Source organism: Prionailurus viverrinus, chromosome E1 (genome assembly GCF_022837055.1).
Source record: "Prionailurus viverrinus isolate Anna chromosome E1, UM_Priviv_1.0, whole genome shotgun sequence".
In the NCBI taxonomy this organism is placed as follows: Eukaryota; Metazoa; Chordata; class Mammalia; order Carnivora; family Felidae; genus Prionailurus; species Prionailurus viverrinus.
In genome coordinates this window covers 35,700,418-35,720,926 of record NC_062574.1, presented here as the reverse complement: position 1 = coordinate 35,720,926, position 20,509 = coordinate 35,700,418, and the positions used below count along the sequence as shown (strand labels likewise).

At 45.1% G+C, this 20,509-nt stretch overlaps 1 protein-coding gene across 1 annotated transcript; it reads right to left on the bottom strand.

Annotated features, from left to right (window-relative positions):
• Positions 1-916: 916 nt before the first annotated feature.
• On the bottom strand, positions 917-20,274 carry LOC125152089 (ADP-ribosylation factor 2). Its single transcript, XM_047833818.1, has 5 exons — positions 20,194-20,274; positions 17,715-17,881; positions 10,507-10,617; positions 4,664-4,788; positions 917-2,725 (listed from the first exon to the last, which is right to left on the bottom strand). The coding sequence occupies exons 2-5, from the start codon at positions 17,860-17,862 to the stop codon at positions 2,564-2,566; spliced, it is 546 nt and encodes a 181-aa protein (XP_047689774.1). The 5' UTR covers positions 17,863-17,881; positions 20,194-20,274; the 3' UTR covers positions 917-2,563.
• Positions 20,275-20,509: the final 235 nt, after the last annotated feature.

Here is a 20,509-nt window from a genome sequence, read left to right as displayed (position 1 = left end):
CATGGTTAGAAAAGGACCAAGCATCCAGCAGGAATAGAAGGTAAAGAGAGCAAGAGAGAGATTTATACAGCCCCACACGCGATCCCACTTCCCTTCTCCTACAAATAACGCTCATCGGTTTGTGGCCACCAGCACTGTTGTTCACACTTAGACATGAAGATACTCCCCGGGAAACACCAGAGCAAGGTATACAAAGGTCTGAGACACTGAATCCGCACAACCTTACTGGGTAAGTATCATCATTCCCATTTAACAGTTTAGGAAAAAAGGGGCCCCTGGGTGGCTCAGTCGGTTAAGCGTCCGACTTCGGCTCAGGTCATGATCTCACGGTTCGTGGGTCCAAGTTTGGCGTCAGACTCTGTGTTGACAGCTCCGATTCTGTGTCTCCCTCTCTCTCTGCCCCTACCCCACTTGTACTCTGCCTCTCTCTCTCTCTCTCAAAAATAAATAAGCATAGAAAGAAAGAAAGAAAGAAAGAAAGAAAGAAAGAAAGAAAGAAAGACAGACAGACAAAGAAAAGAAAGAAAGAGAAAGGAAAACAGGTAAGCAAATGGAGGCTCAAGAGATACAGAAGCTAAGAGTAAATGGCCAGAGGCCAGCAGCCAGTAAGGGACATAACTGGGATATCAACATGGCTTTCAGGGACCCAAGTCTTTGTTCAAAGTGACTACACTGAAGTGGCCCCGCTCACCCCCACTCACCAGCTCCAGACCACAGGGAAAGCCCATAGTTTTAAAGTGTCATGGATGCGATCAGTGAGGATACTGCTAGAGGCACAAAGGCCAGGACAGCAACTCCGGGGTCGTCTTTTGCACAAGTACCCTGGGAATGTTCAATAGGAAGTCTGCTAAGACGGAGGGAAAAGGGATCTTAAAGTAGTTCGACGACACATACAGAAGCACGTGGCTGTCCTCTCCTCCTTCCAAAGCAAGTTCTTTATTGTCCAACCGACTGACAATTGTTAAACGAGGCCTAGCACTGTACTAGGTACACCGTACTAAGCACAAATACAAAAGTAGAGGACGCAGTCCCTGCCCATTTGAGGCGCACAACTTAAATCTCTCAGGAACGGTTCCAGGGTTAAAAACCAAATCGGGACTTGGATGCCAGTATTGCAATGAACAGTCTTTAGGGTCAACATCTTACAGAAAAACATCACACCCCACGTTGATCGTGGCAGGAAATCTCTTCCTGGGAGTATCGACTTCATTATTATCAATAAACAAGGGTTACTTTAGTTCAAGTTCACCTTACATTCCCCTCCTCTGTAATTTGAATAAGAAGCTTTTTTGAAAAAGGACTTCTCAAGGGTCACGTAGTGGAAGTGCTCAGGTACACATCCGGTCAACAGCTGTCTGGCCAAACGAGCTCTAGACTACCACGTGAAACCAAGCTCACCTCCAGGCCATTTTCATGAACATTCTGAGGACCACATAAAGCACGTTTCCACGTAGGACATTATTGCCATCCAGGAGGGGGAGCGGGCGCCGCAGAGAGCGGTCCGGAGGAGACATTTTCATATCAAAAGTGAGCACCGACTCAGGGGCAATCACAGGGGTGGCCGGGAATTTCATCTCGACCCCAAAGGAAGCTCTCAACCCTCTCTCACTCGCAGAACTCACAGGTGTGTGGTTCTGGGAACAGAAACAGACCAAAACCGAAAGTTGAAGGGAGATCATGAACTTGGCGACGATTCCATCACAGGAGTGAACCTCCCGCTTTGAGCACAGAACATTAGCACGGGACAGAGAAGTGGGAGCAGCAGCCTCGGGAGCCTGAAACCTGAGAAGGGGAGACAGACGCAGGGACACACGCTGCCCCTCCGCAGGACCCTGTGGCCAAGAACCTCGGCCTCCCGCTGGGTTACTTACCCCACATGGTCTCCATCGGGCAAATAAGAGGCAAACGGGAAGGAACTAGCATGAGGAAAGGACTGGACAATTTTCTAGTGTTATGGAGACTTGACACTCTAATGAAAAAGACCTCGAGTTCCTTTAAATGAAGCACATTACACCAGGAAGAAAATAACTTAAGGGAAAAGTTCAGATCTGAACTTCAAACCCGCAGGAAGCAAGTGCCTTTTTCCTCTTGAGGATCTTTTGCTTTAAAGCACTGACAAGTGAGTTGCTAGCTCTGGCAGTGATGGGCAAGAAGGACGGGCCCTTCCTGCTTACAAAAGAACACCAGCGTCTAAGGGGACTCGAGCTGTGCGGAGACGCCAGCCCCGGCTCTGCCAGCTCCACTCAGCCCCCAGCCAGCTCCCCGCCTCCTGCCCGCTGTGGAGACGGCTCTGGCGAGCGCGCACCAGGAAGCCCCGGGGGGCCCTCCACCCTCGGCCAGGCTGAGCGCCGGAGCTACTGAAGTGGAAGGTAGCATTTCACATGTAACACTGGTTTTTCTTCAAACGTAAGACTGGTTTTCTTACAGCATGTATAAGGCACAGTGTGAGAAAGCTGCTCCTGCTCCCAGCCACACACCCACACTCAGCTCCTCGCACGCACGCACGCACACAGAAGAGGCCAGCTGACTTTGCCACAACGCACGGGGAAGGGATTGCTTCCGATCACTTCTGGTTTTTGAGCTGGTTGGAGAGCCAGTCCAGGCCTTCGTAAAGCCCATCTCCACTGGTGGCACAAGTGGCCTGAATGTACCAGTTTCTCTGGCGGAGGGAATGTAAGCCGAGCTTGTCTGTTATCTCCGCTGCGTTCATAGCATTCGGAAGATCCTTGAAAAAGAAAACCCGAAAGTCAGTTTTTAACGATGCGTTTACATAACAAAATACTACGTTCTTCTCCCCAAACCTACCCCACCCCACAGTCTGAGCTCAGCTGATCCTTCATCTGTCTCTCTCTCTGACCTCTCAACTCCACACTGGGTAACACCACTGGTTGTACCATCAAAACAGATGCAGAATCTGACCCCTCCTCAGCACCTCCACAGATACCCTCCCGATGCCAGCACCATGACCTCTACGCTGGAGCACTGAAAGAACTTTCCTAATTGGTCCCCTTGCTTCTGCACTTGTTCCCCTCAAGTCTGCTCTCAACCCAGCGGTCAGGGGAAGAGCGAACCATTCTTTCAAAACCCGACAACAGCTCCGTCTCTCTCAGGGGGAGAGCCAGCGTCCTTGTGATGGTCTGCAAGGCCTTCGTGACCTGAGCCCCCAGGACCCCTCCCTAATTGTCCTGCTTAATCTTTTCAAATGCCGTAGTCACCATATGTTGCTACATTATAAAACTTACTTATTTGGTACGTGAATTACTTATCATCTGTCTCCTCTAACTAGAACCCAAGCTTGTTTACAAGCTTGTTCTCTGATATATTTCAAGTTCCTACAACTATGCCTGCCACGTAATGTAGATCTAGACATATTGATATGGATCTGGATATATTGATATGGATCTAGACATAGTGATATGGAATGACATCAAAGATATGCTAAGTAAAAAACCTGATCTCCAGAATGTAAATATGAATACGATCACATAACTGTTTACACAGGCATAGAACGTTGTAACTCTGGGAAAAGAAGAAATTCAACAATGTTTTACCCTGAAGAGTGAGGCTAGAACATTTCACTTGGTATTCTGAACTGCTGGCATGTTTTTACCACGGGCATGTTCTGTTTTTATAATTAAAAAGAACAAGTGTCATTTTCTTTTTGAAAGTCTATTGTGCTCACTAGTGAAATTCTGGACTGGCATTGAACCCAGCAGTAAGGTAATCACTGAGTGATGACCCAGCCACCATTTAAAATCATGATTACAAAGAGCTGGATGGCCAAGAGAAAAAGTGACACACAGGATGCCACCCAGTCAGAAGAGCGTGAGCTCAGTCACATAACGAATGTGTTCATGGAGGAGAAAGTGGATGGAAACACACCACAATCGACTGAGGTTATCTCGGGCTGGTACGTTCCACAACTCTACCTTCTTTTCCAAGCTTAGTTCGGCTTTGAGTCCCAAGGTGGGACGGCTCTACACTTGGCCCTCCTCCCACTCTTCCTTTACTGCTTTCCATTACATTTATGTAGAAGACCCTTCTCCTGGAAGATAGGCCCCCTATGATGCAACCATCTCCTCCCTCACCGCCCCCGCCCACTCTGTTCCAGCTGTATTGGCTGCCTTGCTATTTTTGGCCCCACATGGCTCCCTTCCTGCTGGCCTTCAGGTCTTCTTCTCAAATGTCATCTTATGATGGGAGGAATCCTGGCCCTTCCCCACATCTATCCTCCACACTTCCAGCAGACACATTACATATTATTTACCGACTGACTCTGCTTGCGCTAGAATGCAAACTCCATGAACACAGGGATTTTTGTCAGTCTTGCTGCTCACTGCTACAACACCAATACCTAAAACAATGCCTGGATCTTAGTAGATGCTCAATTAATATTTGTTGCATGAATGAATAGAAGACATAAGCTAAAAAGGAGGTGCATAGGGGGCGCCTGGCTGTCTCGGGGTTGTGAGTTCAAGCCCCATGTTGGGCCTAGAGCTTACTTTAAAAAAAAGAGAGAGAGAGAGAGGTGGGGGGTAAGGTGGGAAGGTTACAGTAGAGACTAGAGAGAGAGGAAGGCAGATATCTAATTTAAGTATCCATATTTTTAAGTGAACATCTGGCAGAAATTTCAGCCCCGGTATTCAGAAAGCCAACAACATACCTGTTTATTTACAAACACCAATAAAACTGCATCTCTGAGCTCATCTTCTGCCAACATTCTGGTTAGTTCTTCTCGGGCCTCATTGACCCGCTCTCTGTCATTACTGTCAACCACGAAAATCAGACCTGGAAAGAAATCACAAGCATGTTGGTAATCTGAACCTGGAAAGGGGAACTGTTTATACGTCCTTACAGCTTCTCCCTACTTATGTGTATGGTTTCACCGAAAGCAATCCATAAGGAAGGACATCTAATCTCCAGTCAGGAAGCCTGCTGCACACTCAACCCACCTACCTTTTCAGAAGCATCACAGGCCTTCACCAGATTAACAGAAACAAGAATATAGAGAGAAAAGGTTAAGGTTCATGCTTTATCACCTTGCTTCTACATCATGCCTACATAATGAAATCCCAATAAGAACAAAGGACGTCAAAGTTCAGAGAAGCATCCCAGGTTGGCAAGACTCGTATGATGTTACACATCAGCGTGCCAGAGGTAATGCAGTGTTTTCTCCGTGTGCAAAGGACCATGGAAGCTTTGTGTCTGGCAACTCCCAGACCTCGCCCTATGTGTTTCTCCCTTTGGCTGGTTCATTTGTATCCCTGTGCTATAACAAAACTGTAATTCTAAGTATCTCGCTTTCCTGAGTCCTGTGAGTCATTCTGATGAATTACCGAACCTGAGGGGGTCGTGGGAACTGCTGAATTTGCAGCCAGCCAATGAGAAGTGAGGGTGGTCTGGGGACCCCATTTACGGCTGGTGTCTGCAGTGAGGGAGTCTTGTGCCTCTAACCTGTGAAGTTTGGCCCAACTCCAGGTAGCTGGTGTCGGGAAATCTTTGCAGGATCCCACACTGGAGAGAGCATCAGGGGATCCCCAGGAAGCAAGAGACAGGTCGAAGAAAGATACCACCACACTGTGTGGAAGCAAAGGTGGTAGAAACCTGCACAGAACTGGTTGCTGCTACAAACCTGCACCGAACTGGTTGGCTGGAGGAAGCACTGGGCCAAGATGATTCCCTGGGAAATCCTACTCACGCCCAAATAGAGAATGGGGAAGACCGTCTTCGCAGCCATCCGTGTATGGTAAAGTACATAATGATAGTAAGAACTTGGTGGCTAGCTGACAATAAGCCCTCCGTGCGACAAAAACATGAAGTGGCTGCCAGAACTAATTTGCTCTCAGGCTGTATCGAGAGCAGTGTCGGCAGCTCAGTTTCTAGGGTATGGGCGATAAAAAGCCTTCTCTATCGTGTGTCAGTCAGAACATCCTGTGAAGATTACATGGTTGCTGCAGGACCACACGCTCTACAACGCAGGCCCACTGGAAGGATTCAAAGAAAGACTAGGACGGCAGAGGAACTAGAGACGATGTCAGACGAAAAAGAACTGACATAACCGGGGATATTTTATCTCGAGAAAAGACTCACTGGGGGGACTGACAGCTGTCTTCAAATATCTAAGAGTTCATGCCATAAAGAGAGGTTCAACCGGTTTTATATAGCTCTATAAGTACCCTGAAGATCAGTGGGTACAAACTACAGGACATCGACAAAGAGTCAACAAAACTGAAGACGCAACGGGCTGCCTCGGGAGGCCTCCTTGTCGCTGGGGAGATTTGTGCCCCGCTTCAGCCACAGCTTATGGGGACACTGCCAAAGGGACCTTCCCAGTAGCAGAAGTGTAGCGTGAGAGGATGCCTTCTTGGCTGCCTCCAACACGGATTTCACAGCGATGTCAGGAGGGAGAACCGGCGCTGGCCCTCTGCCCCTTTCCTCCTGCTTCCCAGGCCCACCCGACAGCTGCCTGGCCAGCTGCTCTGGGGTGGCCCACTCCTCAGACAGGAGCTCCCACGGCTTCGGGGTGCTCGGGTGCTGCACCCGAGCCAAAGTCCCGTCTGTTATATCACATCAGATTAAAACAACGCAGAACATCCAAAACTTCCCCAAAGATGCAACATTCTACCAATAGTATAACCAGGTCTCTGATCATAACTAAGCAAACAAGGTTATCCAGAAATTCGAGGAGATCCTTAGTCTCCAAAGCAGAGCTGACAGGGTAGGAGCAGACATAGAATCCCTTCGCCATTCCTGATAGAAACAAAGGTTTATAAATATCAGGGCCCACTTTATACTGCTTTCACATAAATCCTGATCTGAGAAACAAAAGAATCTAGCATCAGACTGACTCTACTTTTGAATGGGGAGAACCTAGAAAAGATCATTTTACACATGAATGGTACACTACAATTTGTTTTAAAAGGCCGGGAGGCTGGGGCACCTGGGTGGCTCGGTGGGTTAAGCATCCGACTTTGGCTCAGGTCATGATCTCACGGTCCATGAGTGAGTTCGAGCTCGGCATTGGGCTCTGAGCTGACATGCAGAAATATCTTTGGACAGATGTGCAAAAAAATAGAAGTGCTGGTCTACGGAGGGAGAACTGGGTGGTTAGGAGACAGGAAGGAGACAGTGGCATTTCGTTATACACTTTTATTTCTTTTGGAAATTTGAACCATATAAATGTATGGCCATTTAACAAATTAAAATTACCACACCTACAATCAAGGAAAAAAACCTTACAAAAAAAAAAAGAGAAAAATCTGTCCACGTGAGAACTAATGGACCATTTTATGCACTCTAATATAATCAACTAAGAAATCACATAAACTATTCAAATTCCAATCTATACAAGCGAAGCCTAGTGAAGACAGTCAAATGTCTTAATGGAGAGCTAAAAGCTATCATTTAGTCTGTCATACTCAACATACTGATGAAGAAAATTTAAATAATAAAACACAGCCTGACCTTTGAGAAGCTGGCAGAAGAAAAAGAGGCAGCATCCAAGGCCACTCAGAACTGAGATGCCTGGACCCACCACAGACAGCAAATCCATTCTTCAAACACTCCCCATTTGCTAATCTCATGAGCAGTCTAAATTACGCACCGCAAGGTCCTAGAACACAGCCAGGTGCCTGCCATCAAAGCAACAGTCGCTGGAGTTCAATTAAACTGGACTTGTTAAGAATAGAAGATTGAAAACAAAAAGGCATTTCAACTTGGTGACTGAAGGTGACAGCACTAGATCAGGCAGGCAAAAGGAATCCTGCCAGAGAATGAGGAAGTAAAACCTCTCACAATTTGGGCTCTGTGATGGGGTAATTTACGAGTCAACTTGACTGGCCAACGGGGTGCCCAGACATGTGGCCAAACGTTTCTCTGGGTGTGTCTGGGAGGGGGTTTCTGGATGAGGTTAATGACATTTGAATCAGCAGACTGAGTACAGCAGACTGCCTTTCCCCGCGGGGGTGGGCCTCTCCAGTCCACTGAAGGCCTGAAGAAAAGAAAAGAGTGAGAGAAGTCCCTGCCTGGCCATCCTGGAACTGGCCTCCAGGACTTCTGGCTCTGGACTGGAACTTCCAGCATCAGCCACCCTGGTTCTCCTGCTTGCCAAATGCAAATCCTGGGACTGCTCAGCCTTTGTAACCACGTGAGCCAGTTCCTTATAATAAACCTGAGATATATAGAGAGAGAGATCTATATATATATATTTCCATCCATCCTATTGGTTCTGTTTCCTCTGGAGAAGCCAGACTAATACAGGCTCCTAGCCTACTACCATCTAACCACCGAACAAAGCATTTTACAAAATCAATCTCATTCAAGCCAAATGATCCAACACAGGAGGTGGTACCTCCATTTTATAGATAAGGAAACTGAGAAAAGATTACTTAACCTTCCCAAGGTTTCATAGCAGAGCTGTGGTTCAGACCCACGCTTTCTAGATTTATTGACTAATGAGGAATTGCATCCGTCTGGCCATTATGGCAAGTACCAACCCAAGATAAACGAACACTCTTGAGTATCAGAAGGTATTTGTCTGCAGTGGATTGAAACAGAGATGTAAAAATCTAACAGTCATCATGGAAGGTGCTAGGTTATCAGGTTCGTTCTCTGAAGATCAGTAAAGGTAAAGAATTAAGCACTTTTTCTGCCTTTCTTATATAAACTATATTTCAGAGAAACCAAATATTTGATGCGAGTTCTCTGTTTAGAAGGATTTCAGCTAACAAATACAACTGAAATGACACGATCTAGAAAAATCACCATTCTGTAACTCTAATAACAGATCTAGCAGTCTTCCACGAATGCTAGAATCACTAAGTGAAAGGCAACTTTATTTTGGGAGAAGTATGCTGAGACCATCTGAATCCATTTAGCATCACTAAAAGTGGGACAACCAGGCCTGTGTTAAGATGTGATACAACAGGAAGTACTTAGCACCACTTCTGAAGTATTCTTGCCGCCAATATGAACCAGAATGTAACCAAACCTCTAGAACAAACTACCATTTTACAAGATATCCATAGACAAATTAAGTAACACTACAATAATCAGCCAAATCCAAAATGCAGGATAAACATCTAACAAAAAATGACACAGGAAAAAAAGAGGTGGGGAGAAGATCTGTTTTAGAGTAAGAGACTAAAGGGACACAACCATGAAACGCAATGTGTGAACTTTGGTTCCCAATGCAAACAAATCAAACGTAGAAAGGACATATCTGACCCACCCGGAGAAACTTGAATACGGACTGGGTACTTGTCATTAAAGAATTAATACTAATTTTGGGGGTGTGATAATGGCATGGAGATTATGTTCAGAAAAAAAGGCTTTATTGGTTTGAAATGAAAACTGAAGGATACATGAGCAAAAGGTTATCACGTCTGGGCTTTGCTAGAACATACTCTGGGCAAAATGCTAGTAAACTGTTGAAGCTGGGCAATGGGTACAAGGGGGGTTCATTCTGCATCCTCTCCTCCTTATATCTTTTGAAGTTTCCACTAACAACAACAACAAGTGTGTGTGTGTATACATACACACATATATATGTTTACATGCACACACACACATAGCATTTTAAGAAAAAAAATATACAATTTAATTTAAAGGCTGAGAAAATAGCTGCAAATGAAGTGAAGTGCTACAACAATGATCTAAAACATAAAGGGCCAGCAGGCTTGGGCACCGGGTGTGACAAGACCGACAAATACAGGCCTTTACTATGAACCACATGCAATGAAAACACCACCAGTAGTAGAATCTGCAAAATTAAGACTCCAAATAAGTTCTAAAGCGAGCGTGAAGATGCCATCTGGTTATGATTCTACATGAGAATCAGGGTGTAAACAGCTATGTGAACAGTTTATGGATATCTTGACAGGCAACATTCTAGAAGGTAGCATTTATCCAACACAAAATCCATGGAAAAAACCTCAAAGAGATTGATGATGGGCGTGGACCCATTAGAACCCCAACTTCTAAGAAACCAGTGATAAGGAAACAAGGCAAGGATCTGGATATGCATGTCGATTCCTGCACCTCTAGAATAGCAGGGCAACAGGGAGGGACTGTGGCCACACAAGATGCTGGCATCTGGGGTTCCAGCCACACCTGTTCATTTCTTTCTCTCCAGAGGCATGATTCTTAGATATTCTCAACAGGTTTAAAAGAGCTTACTGAATCCAAATTCTTCAAATACTGGTACTTCATCTAACATACATACAATTCTCAATGAACCAAAAGACACAATTCATCAGGATAGCCTTTTAACGAATCTGGATTAAGAGAAGTTTTCTAGGTAGGGCATTAAGGCCCAAGCACCTTTTTTAGAAAGGCAGGGACCATTTTCCGAAAAGAAACCTCCCCAGGAAGTGTAAGTGGGTCATCGGAAGAGAAGGAACGACTGACAGTCCAAACAGAGCAGAGCACAAGGTTTTGCCACGAGCATCCAACTTTAGACGCATTTAATACAAATGGTTCCAAGACCACAGACTGGATAACCTTTACCTTGGGTGTTCTGGAAATAATGTCGCCACAAAGGTCTGATTTTGTCCTGGCCACCAACATCCCAGACTGTGAAGCTGATATTTTTATATTCTACCGTTTCCACATTGAAACCTAAATTGGGAAGACGGAGAAAATTGTTAATGAAGACTTCTGTTGGCTGAACGATTCCCATGTATTTCAGCTAACATTTGGACAGTACTTTTAATTTACAAAGCAACTTGCTAGTCAAAGATCTATAGCTTACAGGGGCGCTGGGCTGGCTCAGTGGAATACAGCATGCAACGCTTGATCTCAGGATAGTGTGTTCAAGCCCTACTCTGAGCCTAGAGCTTACTTGAAAAAGAAAAAAAGATCTATGGCTTACAAAACCGAGTATGTTAGCTCGCTCTTTCACTCATCACCTTCTCTACTCTCTCCAGACTCAAACCTCACACATCCCCTTCTTTTCTCTCAGCAGATCTTACAGTGCACTTCAGAGCAAACAGAAACCACTAATGGGATGACTTTCACCTCCCACCAAACAATGAAGAAACCTACCTACACCTTTCCCCACCCTTTGCTTCCCTCCTTGGAACAACAGAAGAGGGCCACTATCCAATGTCAGTTCTAACCACTCATACCGCCAGACCTTGGGCTGCTCTCCCCCCGCTCTCTGAAATCCCCACCCTGTTCTTCTTAGCACACTTAAATCTTCACATCTTTCAAAAAAAGCCCTTCCTTGACTCCACATCTTGAACTGCTACCACCCTCCATTTTCCCTGTTAAAGCCAAACTTCTCCAAGAATAGTTACATTCACTGCACCTACTGTGTCACCTTGTACCCTAGAAAACCTTGGTTCTGCCCACCATGTTACAGACCTGGCGTTGCCGAGGCAAGTAGTGATCGATCGGCATGTCAATAAATCCAACAGATGCTCTTTGGTTCTTAGGTAATTTGACTTCACATCTGACACTACTGCTCACTCCCTCCTTCAAACTCTTCCCTGGTTTCCCATTCTCCTTCTAATTCTATGGCTGAACCTTCTCGGTCTACTTAGTGAGCTCAACCACATTTAATTGATCCTTAGATGATGGACTTCCTAGGACTCTGTACTGCCCCATCCATTCTCTTCTTTCCACATCCCCAGAGGTAATCTCCTTCCCTCCTGGGGCTGTACCACCATTTTTGTGCTAATGACTCTCAAATTTACATGATCTGAACCCAGATCTCCTGAGCTTCAGGTCCATAATTCAACCTTCTATCTAACATCTTTGGTTAAATGTCTCAAAGGCTCCGGTAAGGCAGTACGTCAAAACTAAAGATCCCCACCCCTCTAACCTGCTCCTCTCCTAGCTACCCCTGCACCCCTTCATCCCACAAGCTGGAAATCTGGAAGGCATCACTGACACTTTCAACTCTCTCACCCCTAAAATTCTCATTATGGGGGCACCTGGGTGGCTCAGTCGGTTAAGTGTCCGACTTCGGCTCAGGTCATGATCTTGCGGTTCACGAGTTCGAGCCCCGGGTCGGGCTCTGTGCTGACACCTCAGAGCCTGGAGCCTGCTTTGGATTCTGTGTCTCCCTCCCTCGCTCTCTCTGCCCATCCCCCACTCACACTCTGTCCCTCTCTCACTGTCAAAAATACGTAAAAATTTTTAATAAAAAAAAATTCTCATTATCAAATCTTATCTGTCCAACCTCCTAAATATCTAATAGTCATCCTAACCCCTGAAACTGTCATTTCTTGCCTCAATTATTGAAGCAACCTAACTAATCTAGCGGCAGCCACTCTTCCTCTCTGTCCACTACCATTTTCTAATCAAAACTCTCAAAACACATGTGGTCATATCACTTCCCTACACATTCATGCTTGATTGAAATATTTAAAATAAGGAGGGAAAAATAATCTCTCTTTGGCTTCCCACACCCAAATCCCGAACATGACTGTTGAGGCCTACCACAACCTGGGACTGCTCACTTTCTAAATCTCACTTTGAGTCAAGCCTGGTTTTCGCGAGGGGCTCTCACTACATTGCAGAAATCTCAATTCTTGCTAAATAAATGTATAATTTCAATGCCATTCTAAAGCGAAGAGGGAAAGGAAGTGGGATAGGAAACTTAGCAAAACGATCTTAAATGTAATCTGGAAAAATAAGTAAGCATAACCAAGAACTCTCTGAAAACAGGTAACAAATTACTTTTAAGATATTAGGGGTGCCTAAGTGGCTCAGTCGGTTAAGTGTCTGACTCTCAGCTCTGGCTCAAGTCATGATCTCACGGTTTCGTGAGTTTGAGCCCCGCATGAGGCTCTGCGCTAATGGTGCGGAGCCTGCTTGGGATTCTCATTCTCTGTCTCTCTCTCTCTCCACCCCCCTGTCTCTACCCCTCCCCAGCTCACACTGTGTGTGCGTGTGTGTGTGTGTGTCTCAAAATAAATAAACAAAAAAAATTTTTTAAAGATATTATCAAACCTTAATAATACTTGAAATAATGAAGTTCAAATGACGACAACAGGGGGTTGTCCAGAAGGACACACACACCCATGAAAACTTAATATATGACAAAGAAGGCATTTAAAATCAGTGTGGAAAAGTGTTTCCAATAAATGGTGGAGAACTGTCTATCCCTGCACATGTCCTATACACATGTGACTGTCTGGATTTAATTGAAATTAAAAACGTGGGCTCCTCAATCGCACTAGCCACATTTCAAGCGCTCAAGAGCCACTTGCGGCTATGGCTATCAACCTGGACAGTGGTCACAGAACACTTCCATCACTACAGAATGTACTACTGGACAGCACTGGCCTTCTCATTTGAAAAATGTAACTAGGGGCACCTGGGTGGTTCAGTCGGTCAAGCGGCCGACTTCGGCTCAGTTCACAGCTTCGGCCTCGCAGCTTGTGAGTTCGAGCCTCGCTTCGGGCTCTGCTGACGGCTCAGAGCCTGCAGCCTGCTTCAGAGTCTGTGTCTCCCTCTCTCTGCCCCTTCCCCAGCTCACACTCTGTCTCTCTCTCTCTCTCAAAAATAAATAATTAAAAAAAACAAAATATAAATAAATATAAATATAACTAAATCCCTAACTTACTTGTAACAGAAAAATAAACTTCAAGTAAATATTTCAATGTTTTTAAAAATGAAATAAAAATAACGCAAAAAAAATAATAATGCATTATTATTAGCAGTAGAAAATATTGGTGAATACTTTTATGACCCCAGAGTGAGGAAGGCCTTTCTAAAAATGATACCAAACCTAAAAAAAGAAAAAAATTGGTAAATTTGGCTACCTAAAATTCTGTATGGAAAAACACAGAAAAAATGAGGTTGAAAGACCATCAACTGGAAAACCAGCATGGGACAAGACTTGTTCCTGACCCATAATGTCCTTCTTCAAATCGTTAAGAGACATATAAACATGCCAACAAAAAGAAAAAACCCTAGAACCATATTAAAATCAAGTCACAGAAGAGCAAATACAAAAGACCCACTGATGTTTGAACATATTCACTTACAATAGAAGAAATCCCAATAAAAATCAGTGTTTTTTCTCTATCAGATCGGCAAATTCCCTGGAGAAATTAACAGTTTTTAGTAGCTGCTGACATAACCTTTTTGGTGAGTGTGTACCCATATTAAATGTACTTTGTTTTTAAGTAAACTCTACGCCCAATGCGGGGCTCAAACTCACAACTCCAAGATCAAGAGTCACATGCTCCACCGACTGAGCCAGCCAGCCCCCACTAAATGTACATTGGTTTTAACATAGCAATCCCTCCTCCAGAAATTACTGCAAGGAGAAAACTTTGCAAAAATGTTAAAGATGCTTACTTCAGCATCACTTACAAAGAACAATCATCAATGGAAATTCATTAAAATATAGCTACAATGGAATACTATCCAGTTATTAAAATGCGATGTTCATCTGTATCAGTCGTTAGGTAAGCCCCCAAACTTAGTGACTTAGAATAATGATTCCCTCCATCACCACCACCAATTCTGTGGGTTGCCTGGGTTTCCCCCTGTAGTACATTCAGCCAAGGAATCCCCTGGGGGCTGGGCCAGGCTTCTCTCTCTCTCTCCAGGTAGTCTTTTCATTCTCAAGGAACATTGGGCTTCCTCTTCTGAAGGTGGCAGTGTTCCAAAAGTGCAAGCCCCAGGGCAAAAGCACTAACTTCACCTTTGCTTGAATTACATTTGTTGATGCTCCCTAAGCCAAAGCAAGCCTGTGGCCAAGCTGAGCATCACAGTAGAAGGGAACTGCATATGGGCGTGGATACAGAGAGGAATGATGCATTGGAGGCCATTAGTTTAATGATCTACCACAAGGTTGGTATCCAATTCATTCACCAAACATTTACTGGACAGGGGTGCCTGAGTGGCTCAGTCAGATAAGTGCCCCACTCTTGACTCGATTTTTGGCTCAGGCCACGATTTCATGGCTCCTGAGTTCGAGCCCCACGCTGCACTCTCAACGCAGAGCCTGGTTGGGATTCAATCTCTTTGACCCTCCCTGCCCCCCGGCTGGCTCATGTGTGCGCATGCCTGTGCTCTCTCTCTCTCAAAATAAATAAATAAACTTAAATATATATATATATATATATATATATATACATACATATATATATATATATGTATATATATATATATATATATATATATATATATATATTTATGGGGTGTGTGTGTGGCTCAGTCAGTTAGGTGTCAGGCTCTTGATTTCCGCTCAGGTCATGAAATCGAGCCAGCATCTGGCTTTGTGCTAATAGCATGGAGCCTGCTTGGGATTCCCTCTCCCTCTCTCTCTGCCCCTTCTGTGTGTTCTCTCTCAAAACATGTAAAATAAACTTTAAAAATTATCTCAAAAATAAGTAAACTTAAAAATAGTTACTGGACGACCATGTGCCAGGCATTTTGCTAGGGGCTTGGGAACAGTGGTGAAAAAGACAGACCTGGTTCCTGCCCTTATCTTACACACACACACTGTTGGAAGGAAGACAAGTGAGCAAGCAATGACAAATGTGTTGAGAGTTACTAAGAAGGTCAAGTTACTATGGAAACTTTTACCAGGGGAAAACCAGTCCGGGGTATCAGGAGAGGTGTCCCTGAGAAATAATGTGTAAACTAAGACCAAAAGAATGAGCTGGCATTAGCTACATAAAGGGGGAGGAGGCTAAGGAAGAAAGCGGGAAAGCATTCCACAGGGAGGAAATAACAAGAGAGATCCAAATATACTGTCTAATGCAGAGTAAGGTGGAAAACAGCACACGTATGATTTTACAAAAATATTTACCAAAATCTTTTTTTTGTTTTAGGTTTATTTATTTTGAGACAGAGAGAGAACAAGGAAGGGGCAGAGAGAGAGGGAGAGAAAGAATCTCAAGCACGCTTCATGCAGTCAGTGCAGACAGAGCCCAACACGGGGCTCGATCTCAAGAACTCTCACAAACCACAAGATCATGACCTGAGCCAAAATCAAGAATCGGACACTTAATCGACGACTGAGCCACCCAGATGCCCCTTCACCAAAATCTTCATGGTACAGTGTTTTTAACACTTGTTTATGTTTTGCTGTAGGTCTGATATCATGGAGGCATGAATTATTTTTATAATTGGAGAAAACCACACAATTCTGCTATTTTCATTTGGGACTGATGACATTTTTTTTTAATTGTGGGTATGAACGTTTTGTCCATCTGGTTTCCTCCTTCTCCAAATGTTGCAATCTCTGAAACCATTGCCCAAGTTGGAAGTCGATCCTTTGGTTCCTGTGACTAATCCAACATTCAGAATGCTACTGACTTCACACATCATCCTCGGGAGCCTATTCTTACGTGGGAGTTTGGATCTAGAGGCAGTTCATAAGGCAGAGATCAAGTCCTGTCAAACCTGCCTTTGCAAAATCCCTAAATGGCCCACAAAACACAGTGCCGGGGTGCAGGGATAACTACACTGCCATGTCGTCCTCCAGCATTGGAATAAATCAGATTCTTCAGCTGGACACCAACTCAAGCAACTGGTTTGAGCCAGAGTGAAGAAAATCACACTGCATCTTTAAACCTAGAAGCATACTTCCTGCGGACATGCTTCCCCTTAGAAAGGCCAGCTGGAAGGAAGTCTGACTGAAGAGGCAACAGTAATTGCCAGCTCCCATCTCAGGCTGAGGCTGGGACACACACTGAGTGGAAGAGAGGACATACCTGCCCTCCCGGTTTGTTTGTTTGTTTTAAGATTTTATCTTTAAGTGATCTCCACGTGGGACATGAGGGTCAAACTCCCAACACCCAAGATCAAGAGTCCCAAGGAGCCTATGGAATCTGTGTCTCCCTCTTTCTCTGCCCTTCCCCTGCTCACGCTGTCTCTCTCTCCTTCAAAAATAAATCAACATAGGGGCACCTGGGTGGCTCAGTAGGTTAAGTATCCAACTTCGGCTCAGGTAATGATCTCACGATTCGTGAGTTCAAGCCCCGCATCCTGCTCTGTGCCGACAGGCTGGAGCCTGGAGCCTGCTTCAGATTCTGTGTGTCTGTCTGTCTCTCTCTCTCTCTTTCTCTCTCTGCCCCTTTCCCTGCTCGTGCTCTGTCTCTCAAAAATAAACGTTAAAAAAAATTTTTTAAATAAATAAATAAACGTTAAGATTTTATCTTTATGTGATCTCCACATCCAACATGAGGCTCAAACTCACAATACCCAAGATCAAGAGTCCCAAGCTCTACCAACCAAGCCAGCCAGGTGCCCCTGCCCTCCCTGTTTTAATCGTTATCTTTTTCCTTTTTTTGCCAAGCAGATAGGGTTAAGTGTGCTTAAACCGAAATGTGTTCATGTGAATGCCCTGTAAACCTAGCAATGTCCTAGAGATGCCTAGGAACAACTAAGAAATTCTATACCACCTAGTTTTGGCCTCAAAAAATTTATGCTCTTGGGGCAGACAAAATTTTCAAAAAAAGTATTTAGTAATAGGGATGCCTGGGTGGCTCAGTCGGTTAAGCATCTGACTTCAGCTCAGGTCATGATCTCACAGTTCGTGGGTTCAAGCCCCACATCAGGCTCTGAACTGAGAGTATGGAGCCTGCTTGGGATTCTCTCTGTCCCGCTCTCTCTGCCCCTCCCCCACTCACACTGTTTCTCTCAAAATGAATAAACTTAAAAAAAAAAAGCATTCAATAACAAAAAAGCATGCGAAAGTACAACATACTAAGTTGTAAATTGGTCGTCACAGGTCCTGAACATACCTATTGTAGGGATGGTAGTCACAATCTCTCCCAGCTTCAATTTATACAAGATGGTGGTTTTTCCAGCTGCATCCAAACCCACCATAAGAATCCGCATCTCTTTTTTCCCAAACAGACTTTTAAACAGTTTTTCAAAAACGTTCCCCATTGTGACTGAATTCTGTTACCTGAAAAGAAAGGCAAATTAAGTAACTGTTCTTTGCAGAGATATAGAAATGCCATACATAAAATACAAGTCTCTGTCAGAGGTGGCTCCTAGTAAAATTTAAACAATTTTAAGTATAATTTGGCCAATAAAGAGTAGTGTATCTAATTTTCAAAGGGAAATTCAACTAAGCTTTTTGATGTCTTGCCACAAAATTCTCTTTTTTCATTGCAGCACCCAAATGGGATAATGGAAACACAGTCAATGATACCACTATGGCAGCAGGCTTTGGTCACCCTAAGTATGGAAGCCATGCCACAACATATACATCTACACTCTCTTGAAATGAGAACTAATGAAGGACAGAACCAGTGTATTTTTTTTTTAATGTTTTTATTTATTTTTGAGACAGAGAGAGACAGAGCATGAGCAGAGGAGGGGCAGAGAGAGGGGGAGACACAGAATCCGAAGCAGGCTCCAGGCTCTGAGCTGTCAGCACAGAGCCTGAGGCGGGGCTCGAACTCACAGACCGCGAGATCGTGACCTGAGCCGAAGTCAGACGCTTCACCGACTGAGCCACCCAGGCGCCCCAGAACCAGTGTATTTTACTGGATGTGAAGCAAAGTCCTTAAGGCAGGTTAAGTATCAGTATCTCTTAGAAATTTAGTAGTTGCCTTTGGCTAGCAATCAGTATCAATATCCAGAAAAGAACCTACAAAATTTTCAGAGGGGAGGAAATAGGGCATCGAGACACTGCACTGCTAATAGAGAAACTGGGCAAAGAGTTGAGGAGATCCCATAGCATCCAGTGTTGACATCACCTGCCTCTCAACCAATTTTTTTTTTACTTTTTGTTGAAATATAATTTACACACAGATAAAAACACACACAATAACCATACAGTTCAATGAAATGTCAGGAACCAATCATAAAAAGATGATTACCAGCGACCCAGAGCTCCTTGTTCCTCAATCCCAATCTTTACCTCCCAAAAGGTAATCACTACTATTGATATCTAACAGCATATATGTTCAATATTTTATTTTTTAGGAGAGTGCATGATAGATTCTATAAAGAAAGGCAATAGTAAAGACAGACTAGCTTTGCAGGAATTTACAGTCTTTTAACACATCAGCCTATGAAGTGTAAGCTTGACATTCTAAAGACTTAAAATAGTACTGTGTCTGAATCTCGAACCAAGCTCCTCAAAGTCTACAAAGATTCTCCCACCCACCCCCAAAAATCCTTGTTATGAAGACTATGATTTTCCAGTTAAACTGCTAAACAAAGAAAAACTTTACTCCCTGGCAGAGCAGAGAGAAAATGCAGTAAGGACTGCCAATCTCATTCATCTGGACCCTAGTGACCTCAGAGGGGAGGTCACCAAATTCCAGAGGCCTCACGAATGAAATTCAACGGTTTCCCACAGTAGCCTAACACGTATGATGTCCAAGCATACACCATTCTGTTCCGCCATCAGAGAAAAGAAGCATTTATCCCGTACATAAATGAAGTAAAGATGAACTGCTACAACCAAAGAACGATGAATGCTTTTATCATTCATAGATGGTTTGTATGTAAAGTATACAAACGTCCAGGGCATTGCAGCAGTCAAAATCTTGTTGGGCGACAAAACTAGAGACGTCTTGTCTTTGTTTCCGAAAAAAACGCAAACCGCATAGATGAGAAAAACTGTAAGGAACGTGCTGGGAGTGGAGTGGGGAGGTACTTCCCACTTACACGTCCTTGGAGCCAAATACTCGTGCTCCGTTCCCCCTCCCAACCACACACGGTACACCACCTAGGTTTTCCCTCCTGCTTCTCTTTCCCTCTTCTCCCTCCTCATCTGCCAGAGGCTCCCAAATCCCGCTGCGTTTCTGGAAACCCTCTGGGGAAAAATATCCCCGATCCCGGCACCTCTTTAGCACGTTCACCCTTCCCTGCCACAAGCACCAACTATCCATCAAGGAGGAACAGCGGCGAGACCCTCTGGGCGCGAACGAGAAGGGGGCGGGGGAGGGGAGCAAATGGGCGTGCGCGGCGGGCAGGCACGGGCTCCGGGTCCCCGGGAAGAACCCAGAATGCCTTTTCTGCCCGTCCGCCAGGCCGCTCCCTCTCAACCTGCCTGCCCTCGGGAGAGCGGAGGGTCACGGTGGACGCGCCAAGCTTCCCCCGGGTACCCGCAGCGCTGGCCCTACAGAAGGTGGAAAAGGGACAGGGAGCCCGACCCCTTTCCGCAGGCCAACCGCTGTTCTCTGGTTTCCTGGCCGCTGACGGTGCGGAAATCCAGCCAGGCCTTGAATGCTGCCGCCCCTTCTACCCAGCCCCACTTACCTGCCGCCGCACAGAGCACCGTTACCCACACCACTGCCTTTCGGATTTCGGCTCCCCTCTGCAAAATGGCGACTGGCGCGGGGGCGGGAACGGCAGCCAACCAATCATCCATCGCCTCTTGGAGCTTTCGTACCAATGAGCTCGAAGTTCTGTGAGTGACGACATGTCTGGCCAATGCAAAGGATAATAAGAGCCTGGGCGGGAGGAGGCCCGCCCCTCGCGACCTAGGCGACGGCACGAAGCTCTGGAAATGCCGGGTTTATCTTCCAATGACAGCTCCCGGCTTCCAGGCAAGACACTCCCACATGCCCCGCCC